Here is a 14,364-nt window from a genome sequence, read left to right on the forward strand (position 1 = left end):
CAGCATTTTGGGAGGGCAAGGCAGGAGGACAGCTTGAGGCCAGTGGTTTGAGATAAGCCTGTGCAGTGAGAGCCCATCTCTACAAAAAATTTAAAAATCAGCTGGGCACGGCGGTGGTACAAACCTGTAGTCCCAGCTACTCACGAGGCTGAGGTGGGAGAATCACTTGAGCCCAGGAGCTCAAAGTTACAGTGAATTATGACTGTGTTACTGCATTTTGGCCTGGGTGATAGAGTGAAACCTTGTCTTTAAAAATAAAATGAAATAAAAAATAAACCATCACTCAAGTTTTAAGGCTACTAACTTTTGAGTATTCAAGAACTCAAATGATGTACCAACCACAGACACTCTCTGAAAGAACTTCTTTTTTTCTTTTTTTTTTTTTTTTTTGAGAAGGAGTCTCACTCTGTCGTCCAGGCTGGAGTGCAGCGGCGTAATCTCGGCTCACTGCAAACTCCACCTTCCGGGTTCACGCCATTCTCCTGCCTCAGCCTCCCGAGAAGGTGGGACTACAGGTGCTGGCCACCACGCCCAGCTAATTTTTGGGGTTTTTTTTTTTTTTTTTGTATTTTTAGTAGAGACGGGGTTTCACCGTGTTAGCCAGGATGATCTTGATCTCCTGACCTCGTGATCTGCCCGCGTCAGCCTCCCAAGGTGCTGGGATTACAGGTATGAGCCACCGCGCCCAGCCAATACTCTCTGAAAGAATTTCTAAAGGATGTACCCAGCAAGAAAAATTAAGAGTAAGGAGTAAAATAAAAGTAACAACAGTGCACTGCAGCTTCCAGGTATAAGCAGGTAACACTGCTCAGAATTACCTTCTCACAGTCAACAGCTAAAAAAAGGGCTTGATCACTGAGAGAAATGAAGCAAATGAGGTGAGCCCTACCTACCATACTCTAGGCCCTCTGCCTAAAGGCAATTTCCAAACTGCAGCCATGGGAAGGGAACCTAATTCGTGTCCCACAATCACAGTCATCGAAGAAGCAACCGTACGAGGTTTGGATAAGCCATAGGGACTGAACTTTCAGAAGTGAGTTTCAAAGAGAAAGATTTCTTGAAATCTGAATTTAGGATCCCTTAAGCCTCTGTCTGAATTCTAGTCTGTAAATGCATAAGGAGAAATATCACAGGCTGGGATAAAAATAATTTCTGGTGATAGAACAATTAGAAGCAACTATAAAGCAAACAATTCCCTGAGCTCACTCAGGGCAAGAACTCATTCAAATTTCTTCCAGCAAGAGTGAGGAAACCCCACTGAATACATGGGACATTCAACAGAAACCCTAGGAGACAAGCTTAGAAGTGGGGAATAAATTAGACCTAGAATAAAGAGACTACTCTAGACCTGCCCTAAGAGTTTAAAAACAAGCCTCAAAAGTAACTTAATTTCCTACCAGAAGGACTTCATCTCTCTTTACAGGAATATAACAAAGGCCAGCACTAAAAAAGTACGAAATTCATGTTCATATTCTAATCAAAAATGAAATCCATCTGCAATAAAAGTGTCACTGGATAAAATTAACAACAGGCTGAAAAGTACAAAAGAAAAGATCACTAACTATGATACCATAGCAAAATGAAGCTAATGGATTTAAAAACACAGGAGGAAAAAAGTGAACAGAGGTACAGTGAACTGTGGAATAACATGCAACATGAGTAATTGGAGTCCCAGATAGAAACTAGGGGGAAAGGAGACAGGAAAAAATATTTGAAAAAACAATGGCCCCAAACTGCTCAAATTTTATGAAAATTGTAAATCCACAGAATCAGGAAGCTTGGTGAATGTCAGGGACAATAATGTATTCATTCAAAAAGCACAACAGCCAGGCGTCGTGACTCACACCTGTATTCCCATCTACTTGGGAGGCTGAGGCAAGAGGATCCCTTCAGCCCAGTAGTTCTGGGCTACCGCTCTGGGCTATGCCAATCAGATATCTACACTAAGTTCAGCATTTATATGATGACCTCTCAGAAGCAGGGGGACTACCAGGTTGCCTAAGGAGGGATGAACCCGCCCAGGTTAAAAAAAAACAAAAAGGAGCAGGTCACAACTCCTATGTGATGAGCAGTGGGACTGCACCTATGAAAACCACTGCACTCCAGCCTAGGCAACATAGCAAGGCACCAATGATAAAGAGAAAACTCTTAAAAAGTAACAAGAGGAGACCAGGCACAGTGGCTCACACCTGAAATCCCCACACTTTGGGAGGCGAAGGCAGGCAGATCACTTGAGGCCAGGTGTTCAAGACCAGCCTGGCTAACATAGCGAAAACTTGTCCCTACTAAAAATACAAAAAATTAGTTAGGGCCTGGCACAGTGGTTCACGCCTGTAATCTCAGCACTTTGGGCGGCTGAGGCGGATGGATCACCTGAGGTCAGGAGTTCAAGACCAGCCTGACCAACGTGAAGAAATCCCATCTGTAGCTACTAAAAATACAAAATTAGCCGAGCATGGTGGCAACATGCCTATAATCCCAGCTACTCGGGAGGCTGAGGCAGGAGAATCGCTTGAAGGAGGCGGAGGTTGTGGTGAGCCAAGATTGCATCACTGCACTCCAGCCTGGGCAACAAGAGTGAAACTCCATCTCAAAAAAAAAAAGATTAGCTGGGCATGGTAGTGCATGCCTGCAGCCCCAGCTACTCAGGAGGCTGAGGCACAAGAATTGCTTGAACCCGGGAGGTAGAGGTTGTAGTGAGCTGAGATCGTACCACTGCTCTCCAGCCTGAATGACAGAGCAAGACTGCCTCAAAAAAAACAACAAGTAGCCAGAGGGGGGAAAATGTGTTTTATACATTAATGAACAAAAATTAAGAATGACCACAGGCTTCTAGTTAGAAATCATACTAGCCAGGTAAAATACTGAAACTGTCAACTTAGAATTCTATATCTAGTGAAAATAGTCTTCAGAAATAAAAACTTTTTCAGGCAAATAAAAGCTGAGAGAATTAATTGCCAAAAGACCTAAACTAAGAGAAATGAAGTTCTTCAGGCAAAAACACAATAATATCAGAAGAAAACCTGAATATACAGAAAGAATGAAGGATGTCAGAAATGATATATACACAGACAATTAGAGAAGGAAAAAAACAATAAAGAGCAGAAATCAATGAAATAGAGAAAATAGTGAAAATGACTGAAACCAAAGGTAGTTCTTCAAGAATCTATTAAACTGATAAACCTCTTGGCAGACTGATTAAAAAAAATAAATTAGGCCGGGCGCGGTGGCTCAAGCCTGTAATCCCAGCACTTTGGGAGGCCGAGACAGGCGGATCACGAGGTCAGGAGATCGAGACCATCCTGGTTAATATGGTGAAACCCCGTCTCTACTAAAAAGTACAAAAAAAAAAAAAACTAGCCGGGCAAGGTGGCGGGCGCCTGTAGTCCCAGCTACTTGGGAGGCTGAGGCAGGAGAATGGCGTGAACCCGGGAGGCAGAGCTTGTAGTGAGCTGAGATCTGGCCACTGCACTCCAGCCTGGGCGATAGAGCGAAACTCCGTCTCAAAAAAAAAATTAATTAATTAATTAATTAATTAATTTAAAAAAACATTATCCACATGAGGAACAACATCGCAACATATCTGATCAAAGGCACTGAAATGATGAGGAAATATTGTGACAAATTATGTCAATAAATCTGATACCTTAAACAACAAAATACATCCAAACTGACTCAAGAAAAAAACTGAGTATCTGAATTATAACTATTAAAGAAAGGGAGCTCATATTTCAATTCTTCCCCCCAAAAAAATTCTGGGCCCAATAGTTTCACTGATAAATTATATCAAATATCTAAGGATGAAAAAGTATCAATCCTGGGCCACACGTGGTGGCTCACATCTGCAATCCCAGCACTTTGGGAGGCTGAGGCGGGTAGATAACCTAAGGTCAGGAGTTCGAGACTAGTCTGGCCAACATGGCGAAACCCTGTTGCAAATAAAAATACAAAAAATTAGCCAGGCAACGTGGTGGGCGCTTGTAATCCCAATTACTTGGGAGGCTGAGGCAGGAGAATTGCTTGAACCAGGAGGAGGTTGCAGTGAGCCAAGATCATGCAATTGCCCACTCCAGCCTGGGTGACAGAGTAAGACTCAAAGGGAGAAAGAGGAGAAAGAGGAGAGAGGGGGAAAGAGAGGGAGAGGGGCAGAGAGAGAGAGAGAGAAGGCCAGGCACGGTGGCTCATGCCTATAATCCCAACACTTTGGGAGGCTGAGGCGGGTGGATCACTTGAGGTCAGAAGTTCAAGACCAGCCTGGCCAACACGGTGAAACCCCATCTCTACTAAAAATACAAAAATTAGCCAGGTGTGGTGGCACGCACCTGTAATCCCAACTACTCAGGAGGCTAAGGCAGTAGAATCGCTTGAACCCAGGAGATGGAGGTTGCAGTGAGCCAAGATCATGCCACTGTACTCCAGCCTGGACGACAGAGCGAGACTCCATCTCAAAAAAAAAAGTACCAATCCTACGCAAACCCCTTAAGAAAACACAGGAGTAAAGACCACTCTCCAAGCTAACATTATTCTTAATGCAGAAAGACTGAAACTCAATGCTTACCACGTCACATATAAAATTTTAATTCAAAATAGGTAATTTACCTAAATGAAAAACCTAAAATTATAAAACTTAGAGAAGAAAACATAAGTGAAAATCTTAGTGAATTTGGCAAAAATTTCTTAGGTATGACACAAAAAGCACAAAAAATGAACAATAAAAATAATACATTGGGGCTGGGTACAGTGGCTCATGCCTGTAATCCCAGCACTTTGGAAGGCCGAGGAGGGTGGATCACCTGAGGTCAGGAGTTCGACCCCAGCCTGGCCAACATGGTGAAACTCCATCTCTACTAAAAATACAAAACTTACCTGGGCGTGGTGGCACATGCCTGTAATTCCAGCTACTCGGGAGGCTGAGGCAGGAGAATTGTTTGAACCCGGCAGGCAGAGGCTGCAGTGAGCTGAAATGGCACCATAGCACTCCAGCCTGGGCGACAGAGCAAGACTCCATCTCAAAAAAAAAAGTACATCGGACTTGATGAAAATAAAAAATGTACACTCTCCAAAGGATACTGTTAAGAAAATGAGGCAATACTTCTTTTAATAATCTAGATACAACAAATATATAGATATATGTTTTCTAAGTAATTTTACTTATAATAATCAAAAACTGGAATAGGTGACTGGATAAATTGTGGTATACCCATACTCAACAATAAAAAGGAATGAACCGAGACATGCCAGACATGGATAGATCACAGAAGTATCATGGGAAGCAAAAGAGGCCATAGACAAAAGAGTTCCCATGAAACTCAGAACATATACAATGTATTATGATAGAAAGCAGATCAGTGGTTTCCTAGGAGCTAAGGTTAGTAGGAAGTGGGGGAGAAGGACTGACACCGATGGGGTGCCAAGGAGGATGGGGTACCAAGAAACGTTCTGGAGTGTTAGAAATGTTGTTCATCTTCATTTTGGTGATGGTTCTATGAGTTTATGAATTTTTCAAAATTTGTTACAATGTACACATATAATGAGTGCATTAATAAAGATATATGTGTATATATATAAACTAAATTGCAAAGTTAATTTTGTTTCTTTTAAGATGGGGTTTCACTCTTGTTGCCCAGGCTGGAGTGCAACAGCACAATTTTGACTCACTGCAACCTCCGCCTCCCAGGTTCAAGCAATTCTCCTGCCTCAGCCTCCCGAGTAGCTGGGATCACAGGTGCCTGCCACGATGCCTGGCAAATTTTTTCGTATATTTAGTAGAGAAGGGGTTTCATCATGTTGGCCAGGCTAGTCTCAAACTCCTGACCTCAGGTGATCCACCCGCCTCAGCCTCCCAAAGTGCTGGGATTAAAGGCATGAGCCATCACGCCGGGCCTGATTTTTTTAAAAAAACCAGCAGCAACGATAATCCAGAAAATTGGTAATCAGATGAATAACACTGGGGTAGGGGGACAATACAAGCAAAATTCAACACCCAATCATGACAGAAATTCTCAAACTAGGAACAGAAAGCAACCTCTTCAACCAAAAGCATCAACAAAAACGTGCAACTAACATTCCATGTAATGGTGAAAGACTAAATGCCTCCCTACACAGGAACAATGTAAGAATGTCCATTCTAACTCTGTAATCATGACTACACTTCAAAGGAGTCCTCAGTAGGACCCCATAGTACATTTTGATGACAAATCTGCTTTCTTAGTCTCTGAGATGGTCGTTTTATCCCATCCCTTCCTATTTTTCTTTAAACCTCTTACATATCCTTGGTCTCCCTCTGAGATTATTATTTCACCTCATATTTTATTTTTCACAAGGTAAATCAATCTCTTACAAACTCTTCCTATGATAAAGTCTTCCTTCCTATCTACCATCCCTTCCTTCCTTCCTACCTACTATGCAAATCTTCCTACCATCAATCTCTCAAGAAGAGAGAGGTTTTTATCCTGGCCATCTCTCAAGACATGCGAAGTTATCTGGCCAGCTTAAAACTCAACCACAACTTGGGAGTATAAATATAGGTCTTACCCTAGAAATTCTAGAGAATTGATACGTTTTCTATTTATCATCAATTCCTATCATCAAAAGCAAAGACAAGTTCAACTCCTGAAATCCGGCATAAAACCACAGTAAGAAGACAGAAATAATTAATTCCCAACCTTTGGTTCCTCGTCTTTGTAAATAGTTCTTGCCACTTAAAAAAATGTAAATTTGGTGGTTTCTGACCAACATGTGTCTTAAATAGGAAAAGTAAAGAAAAATACAAAAAACATGTATAATTTGCATAGTATTTGTTCCTTACCTGCTGGTGGCGGGTGCTGGGAAATGTATACTGGACAGAATGAGGAGGATAACGACTTTGTTCTGTGCTGAATGCTCCTTGGTTGGGAGGATAACCTGAACTTGACATTATCAGTAAAGAAGTCCTCACCAGACTGTGAGATCAACGCCAATAAACAATCATGTTTCCAGGAAACCACCTAAACAGGATGGGAAAAAATAGAATTAATAAGAACTAAAACACCAAGTGTACTACTTTTTTTTTTTTTTGGAGACAGAGTCTCGCTCTGTCACCCAGGCTGGAGTGCAGTGGTGCGATCTATTCTCACTGCAAGCTCCGCCTCAGGTTCACACCATTCTCCTGCCTCAGCCTCCCAAGTAGCTGGGACTACAGGTGCCCACCACCATGTCCAGCTAGTTTTTTTGTACTTTTTTAGTAGAGACGTGGTTTCACCGTGTTAGCCAGGATGGTCTCGATCTCCTGACCTCGTGATCCGCCCACCTTGGCCTCCTAAAGTGCTGGGATTATAAGCATGAGCCGCCGCGCCCGGCCAACACTAAGTGTACTTCTAATAAATTATAACTATAGCTACATAAATAAAACCAGAATTACCAGTAAAAGCTTCCTCTCATGTATTTACTTAATAAAAGTTACCAAAGTTTCAAAACATTAATGGGTCATTTCTTTTTATGCTTAAAATAGGTTAATATGTGACAAATAATATAATTAGCTATATAAGTAAAAACAGTATATAAAAACAGCATAAGGTCTGACACATTGTAACTGCTCAGTAAACATATTTCTATAAATGTCTGAGAAACAAATATAAAGACAAAAATACATGGTGCTAAATTTGGGAGTTGATAAGTCAATTGTGAAAAGAATTCAAAAGTAGTTTTAAGGTAAGTATTTGTGCAGAGGAAATATTGTCTTTAATAATTCTGAAACAAGGATGATAAAATACTAAGTTTTGTAATCACAGATGGTAGGTAGTTGGACATTTGCTATATTACTCTTTGCATGCTTCTATGGACCTGAAATAGCAAATAAAGAAAAAGGCCAGGAGTGGTGGCTACTCCTGTTAATCCCAGCACTCTGGAAGGCTGAGGCAGGCGGATCACTTGAGGTCAGGAGTTCCAAGACTAGCCTGGCCAACATGGTCAAACCTCCTTTCTACTAAAAATACAAAAATTAGCCAGGCATGGTGACATGCGCCTGTAATCCCAGCTACTTGGGAGGCTGAGGCAGGAGAATTGCTTAAGCCTGGGAGGCGGAGGTTGCAGTGAGCCAAGATCACGCCACTGTACGCAAGCCGGGGCAACAGAGTAAGACTCCGTCTCAAGAAAAAACAAAGAAAAACAAAGCCATCTTCATTATAAAGTACATTCCTACTTATCCACAATTCCAGACTAATTTGATTTGTCTTTTGTCTGTCTTTTCTTGTGCCAATGCCATACTTTTCAAATTACTCTAGTATTACGAGGTTTCATATTCAGCAAGGCAAGTTTCACCTGCGCTGTGCTTTGTTGTTGCTGCTACTTTCATCGCCTTCTCAGCTATTCTAGCACATTTCCTCTTGCACACAAGCATCAGAGTCGGCTTGTCAGGTCCCATAGAAATTCTGGATAAGAACACATAAATACTGAATTCACAGACTGACTAATGGGAGAACAGGTACCTTTATACTCCTGAGTATTCCCATCCTAAAACATGATTATCTATGTTTATGTTTCAGGATAGCATAAATATTTATGTTATACATAATTAATATGGGAGTATTTTACATACATATGATAAAGAATATTACATATGTATAAAAATGTGTGCTATAATTTCTATCTTAATTATATATAAAACTCCCATGACAAAAATGTTATATACATACACATATATACATGTGCATGTGTGTACATACACTCTTACTTTAAGATAGGATTTCTATTATTACCTAATTGGGTGGTTTTAAAAAAATAGAATTTATACATAAGATGAAAATTATATAACTGCATATATAAAAATATATAAATTTTATATATATAAAATCTCCACCCATTTAATATTTTATTCGTAAAGTTTTAATTTGGTTTCCATCATTTCAAGGGATTTGGGAAGAGAGCAAATTCAAAAAATAATTCAGTGTGACAACTTGATCAATTTCCCAGTTTTTATCAATATATTCTTTATCCAGTTTAGGTTTAGAAAATAAAATTTTCTAGGGAATTGCCGTTCAATCTAACTTTAAAACAAAACTTGTAGGCTGGCCACAGTGGCTTACACCTGTAATCCCAGCACTTTGGGAAGTCAAGATCGGAGGATCTCCTAAGGCCAGGCATTCGAGACCAGTCAGGGCAATGAAGGCAGACTTATCTCTACAAGAAAATTAAAATAATAATAATAATAATTAGTCAGGCATGGCAGTACACACCCATGGTCCCAGCTGCCTGGGAGGCTGAAGCAGGAGGATCACTTGAGCCCAGGAGGTCAAGACTGCAGTAAGCCGTGATTGTGCCACTGCACTCCAGCCTGGGTGATACAATGAAACTCTGACTCAAAAAACAAAAGAAAAAACGTATAGAAAGAACTTTAAGGCCGGGCACAGTGGCTCACGCCTGTAATCCCAACACTTTAGGAGGCCAATGCGGGCAGATCACAAGGTCGGCAGTTCAAGGCCAGCCTGCCAACATGGTGAAACCCAATGTCTACTAAAGATACAAAATATTAGCCAGGCATGGTGGCGCATGCCTGTAAACCCAGCTACTGGGGAGGCTGAGGCAGAAGAATCACTTGAAGCTGGGAGGCAGAGGTTGCAGTGAGCCGAGATGGCGCCACTGCATTCCAGCCTGGGCGAGGGGTCCAGACTCCGTCTCAAAAAAAAAAAAAAAGAACTTTAAAAACCATATGTGGTACCATGTAATATATAAATATTTTAAATAAATATACCATATTTCCTCCTGATGTCACATTTCCTGCTGTTGTGAAAGCTGACCAGGAAAAGAGTCAGAAGACTGACCAGTTGTCCCTCAGTCTGTTTTCTCCCTGCTCCCTTCCAAGGCCCGAGGCATGGAGGTCAGCAAATCTTAAGGATTGGAAGGTTGAGATTACCCAGCTAACACTGATTTGACAGATGAGAAATCTGAAGATCAGAGAAAGTCAACAATTCCTCCAATATCACATAATTGTCTGTGGCAAAACGGGAAAAACTAATGTTTTCTGCAATGCTTTGCCGCTTTCTCAGCAAGTAGTGAACTAGGAGGAGCTGAGATGTTCAGTGAGACCACACATTAAAACCACCTGAGGAGCTTTCGCCTCATCTATACACCTGCAACTGCTCCAAGTGGAAGGGGAAAAGCCAACATTTGGCCTTGTGGGGAGGGTTGATCTTTTTGGAAATAAATCCTATATGCAAGACTTAAGAGTTTTTAAAAGTAGCACAGAATACAAAGTGAAAAATCTCCTCGCCCTTCTCCTCTAGCTGCTACCCAGTTACCCTCCCAGAAAGCAACTAAAGTTACTAGTTTCTAGAGTGTCCTTTAGAAAGATCCTACACATACATACACTCACTTTTTCCCCTATGTAAATGGGAGCATACTAGATACACACTGTTCTGTATCTTGCTTTTATTACTTAATACATCTTGGCTGGCCGGGTGCGGTGGCTCACGCCTGTAATCCCAGCACTTTGGGAGGCCGACGTGGGCGGATCACAAGGTCAGGAGATCAAGACCATCCTGGCTAACACGGTGAAACCCCGTCTCTACTAAAAATACAAAAAAATTAGCCGGGCATGGTGGCGGGCGCCTGTAGTCCCAGCCACTCAGGAGGCTGAGGCGGGAGAATGGCGTGAACCTGGGAGGCGGAGCTTGCAGTGAGCCGAGATCACGCCACTGCATTCCAGCCTGGGCGACAGAGCGAGATTCCATCTCAAAAAAAAACCAAACAAACAATAAAAAAAAATTTTGGCAATTATTCTCATGAATTTATGGTTCTTTCTATTGCTAAAGAGTATTTCACTATATGGGCCGGGCATGGTGGCTCACGCCTGTAATCCCAGCACTTTGGGAGACCTAGGCGGGTGGATCACCTGCGGTCGAGAGTTCGAGACTGGCCTGACCAACATGGTGAAACCCCATCTCTACTGAAAATACAAAAATTAGCCAGGCATAGTGGCACATGCCTGTAATTCCAGCTACTCGAGAGGCTGAAGCAGAAGAATCGCTTGAACCTGGGAAGCAGAGGTTGCGGTGAACCGAGATCGTGCCATTGTACTCCAGCCTAGGCAACAAGAGTGAAACTCAGTCAAAAAAAGAAAAGAATATTTCACTATATGAATGTTCATTCATTTTGTAAGTTTGCCAACTACTTCTGATCTGCTGTCCTAAAACATGCTTTAAGTGATCTACCTCTGCGTTCTCCTCCCAACTCAGACATCCCAAATAAATAAAGCTATAAATGGAATGGAGAAGCAAAAAAAAAAAAAAAAAGATTTTAACCCAGGGTCAACCAATTTTTTTCCAACAGCGGCCTAAATGATTAGAAACCCATGAGGTATAATTTTTTAATGCACATTGTTTAACTTTCAGCTATGGTGAGTCCTGAGTTCAACAATTACACTCAATGTCACTCAAAGTCACAAGTTAAGTGACTTGTCCATTTTTTCCCTCATCTCAGTAATCCTTCCTGTTGTCCTAGTTTTGTGGTATGACTTTAGTGAAGTTTAACTTTATTATCTCAAAAAAAAAAAAAAAAACCAAAAGTCAGTTTTATTTAAAAGTACTATCCGCCCAACACAGAAGGGGAAAAAACAAAAACAAAAAAACACTAGCAAAATCAGGAAATTAGCCCCTACTGGCATACAAATTTACAGGTTAAAGCAAGCCCTTCCTGTCCTCACATGAACTGCAGCCTGGAGAACACTACAACCTCCTTCCTCAAAACGTATCCACGAGATACACAGCAACAGTGCTCAGATCTTATTTTTTAACCAGAATGTTTTCCTCAAAAGTCTTAAATGAAAGCTAAATGTACAAAAGACACAATGGAGAAACATTCTGATCTAGTGAGAATGGGAGACCTAGGATTCATCTTTTCAGTCTCCCCCTGCCCTTCCCCATCCTCCCCTCCACCCTTCACTCCAGTCCTGGCTCACTAAGATACCTGGGCAGAATACTTTACATTTGAAATCCACTGAAATAAAAGAATCTAGCTTAAAGTTCAGACTGAAGGGGAAGGGAGCACCTTAAGTGGCAGTATCAAATTATAACTTCAGTTCTTAGCCACCAAAACTCATTAACTCAGGGTAGTTACATGGTTGACTCATGAACTGAAAAAAATTCTATGAATTGTTTAAGAAATCTGATCAAGATTTTATAATCAACTTCCTCATCTCTTAAATATCAACATACAATGTTTTAGGATGGGAATAATATAGTAATAATTATATGTCACTGTCATAAAAGACAATAGCACTTCTAACTGAATTACACAGATAAACCCAGAACTAGCCTCTTATATATTGCAAACAAGCAATATGATATTGCAAAATGAAAATGATCTATTTAAGTTCCTTTTTAAATCTTCTCATATTAAATAAACACATACATATTTACTCAACAGGAAAATCTTGCAACAACAAAATTTCAAATACTATCCTGCCAAAAAAAAAAAAGCAATTTTTCCTCTCAGCAGGAACTCCTGGCTTTTGGCCCACAACCTTTGCATAACCAAAATGTGTTATGCAAAGGTGTTCAAGGTGGCCTAAGCCATCTTGGAAAAAAAGCTAAAAATGGCCGGGCACGGTGGCTCACACCTGTAATCCAGCACTTTGAGAGGCCAAGGCTGGCAGATCACAAGGCCAGGAGATCAAGACCATCCTGGCCAACGTGGTGAAACTCCATCTCTACTAAAATACAAAAAAAAAAATTAGCCGGACATGGTGGCGCACACCTGGTAGTCCCAGCTACTTGGGAGGCTGAGGCAGGGGAATCGCTTGAATCCGGGAAGCGGAGGTTGTAGTGAGCTGGCATCGCACCACTGCACTCTAGCCTGACAACAGAGTGAGACTCCATCTCACACACAAAAAAAAGAAGCTAAAAATACACTTCACTGTGGCAGGACTAAAGATGCCACTTCGGATGAGCAAGAATGAATCCACCAAGTGTCACAATATAGGTGAAGCCTACATTTCACCAAAGCAGAAAAAGGATCCTACAAAATATGCAATTTTTAACTGATAAAATAATAAAATATCCTAATACACAAGTATGGGATAGGGCAATGCCTCTATGACATTCAAATGCTAAAATATTAGTTATTAAACTGAGGCAAATTAGGTCACACCAGTTCCCACAAAGCTGTCCACCTCTAGTCCAATTCTAAAAGTATGTTAGGCAAGACAAGGCTAAGAAGTATCACCACCCTGGGCATCCCAACCACCTAAAATCCTCCAACCTGGGGACAATTTAAACAAAGACAACCTCCTAAACGTATTACAGAGTCCAGCATCCAGGAGAGAAAAGACTAGAAATTATCTAAGTGAATTCTGTAATTTGTACAAGACCAGAGTGGTGCTATATTGTAATAAATTTTCTCTTGTAAAATAAACTAAAGCATTCTTCTCTTTGGGGGGAAAAAAAAGCTACTGTTTCTCAGCCTTTGGTTAAGATCTACTCTGGGGGAATGCCACTAACAAGGTATTTTATTTGCAGCCTCTTTTGATATCATGACATCTTACTTAAAGACAGAGAAACAAATGGAAGCTAAAGAAAAAGCTTTTTAGTTAACCTATCCTACCTCTTATAAAATATGATATTGAAAGAAAAATTTTAATAAGGATATAATTATTTGATAAATCTATGGGTACACATATTCAATAAGTAATTCTGGCCAGGCACAGTGGCTCATGCCTGTAATCCCAGCACTCTGGGAGACCGAGGCAAGTGGATCACTAGAAGCCAGGAGTTTGAGACCAGTCCAGCCAAAAAGGCAAAACGCTGTCTACACTAAAAATACAAAAACTAACCGGGCGTGGTGGCACATGTCTGTAATCCCAGCTACTCAGGAGGCTAAGCACAAGAATCACTTGAACTCAGGAGGCAGAGGATGCAGTGAGGCGAGACCGTGTCACTGCACTCCAGCCTAAGCAACAAAACAAGACTCTATCTCAAAAAATAATAATAAATAATATATAATTCTTAAATGAAAGGAAAATGATGCTACTTTACCTCTACATAAAGTGCTGTCCCAAGACAGCAGTACAATATAACAATATCCAACTGAGAACTCTGTGGTGTATCGGCACTACATTGAACTAATTCTCTGAACGAACAACACTCACTCACTCAACTTATAAGAACAAATGTTATTTCAAAACCAGCCAAGCGTGGTGGCTCATGTTTGTAATCCCAGCACTTTGAGAGGCTGAGGCAGGTGGATCACTTGAGGTCAGGAGTTCAAGGCCAGTCTGGCCAACCTGGTGAAATCTTGTCTCCACTAAAAATACAAAAAATTTGGCTGGGCGTGGTGGCTCACGCCTGTAATCCCAGCACTTTGGGAGGCTGAGGCAGGTGGATCACGAGGTCA

General features: G+C 41.2%; 1 protein-coding gene across 13 annotated transcripts in view; it reads right to left on the bottom strand.

The window, feature by feature from the left end:
- NCOR1 (nuclear receptor corepressor 1) overlaps positions 1-14,364 on the bottom strand; it is a 186,426-nt gene that overhangs the window by 159,078 nt on the left and 12,984 nt on the right. For 12 of the 13 annotated variants that reach the window (XR_002517843.2, XM_021928189.2, XM_021928193.2 and 9 more), the window contains exon 2: positions 6,809-6,986. Coding sequence is in view for 12 of the 13 variants with exons in the window: in XM_021928189.2 (XP_021783881.2) it covers positions 6,809-6,916 (108 nt within the window). In the remaining variant the exon portion in view is untranslated. Of the gene's footprint in view, positions 1-6,808; positions 6,987-8,298; positions 8,409-14,364 lie in introns of all 13 variants that reach the window. The other variant, XM_021928183.2, reaches the window with a different exon arrangement.

The sequence above is a fragment of the Papio anubis genome, chromosome 17 (assembly GCF_008728515.1).
Source record: "Papio anubis isolate 15944 chromosome 17, Panubis1.0, whole genome shotgun sequence".
Lineage (NCBI taxonomy): Eukaryota > Metazoa > Chordata > Mammalia > Primates > Cercopithecidae > Papio > Papio anubis.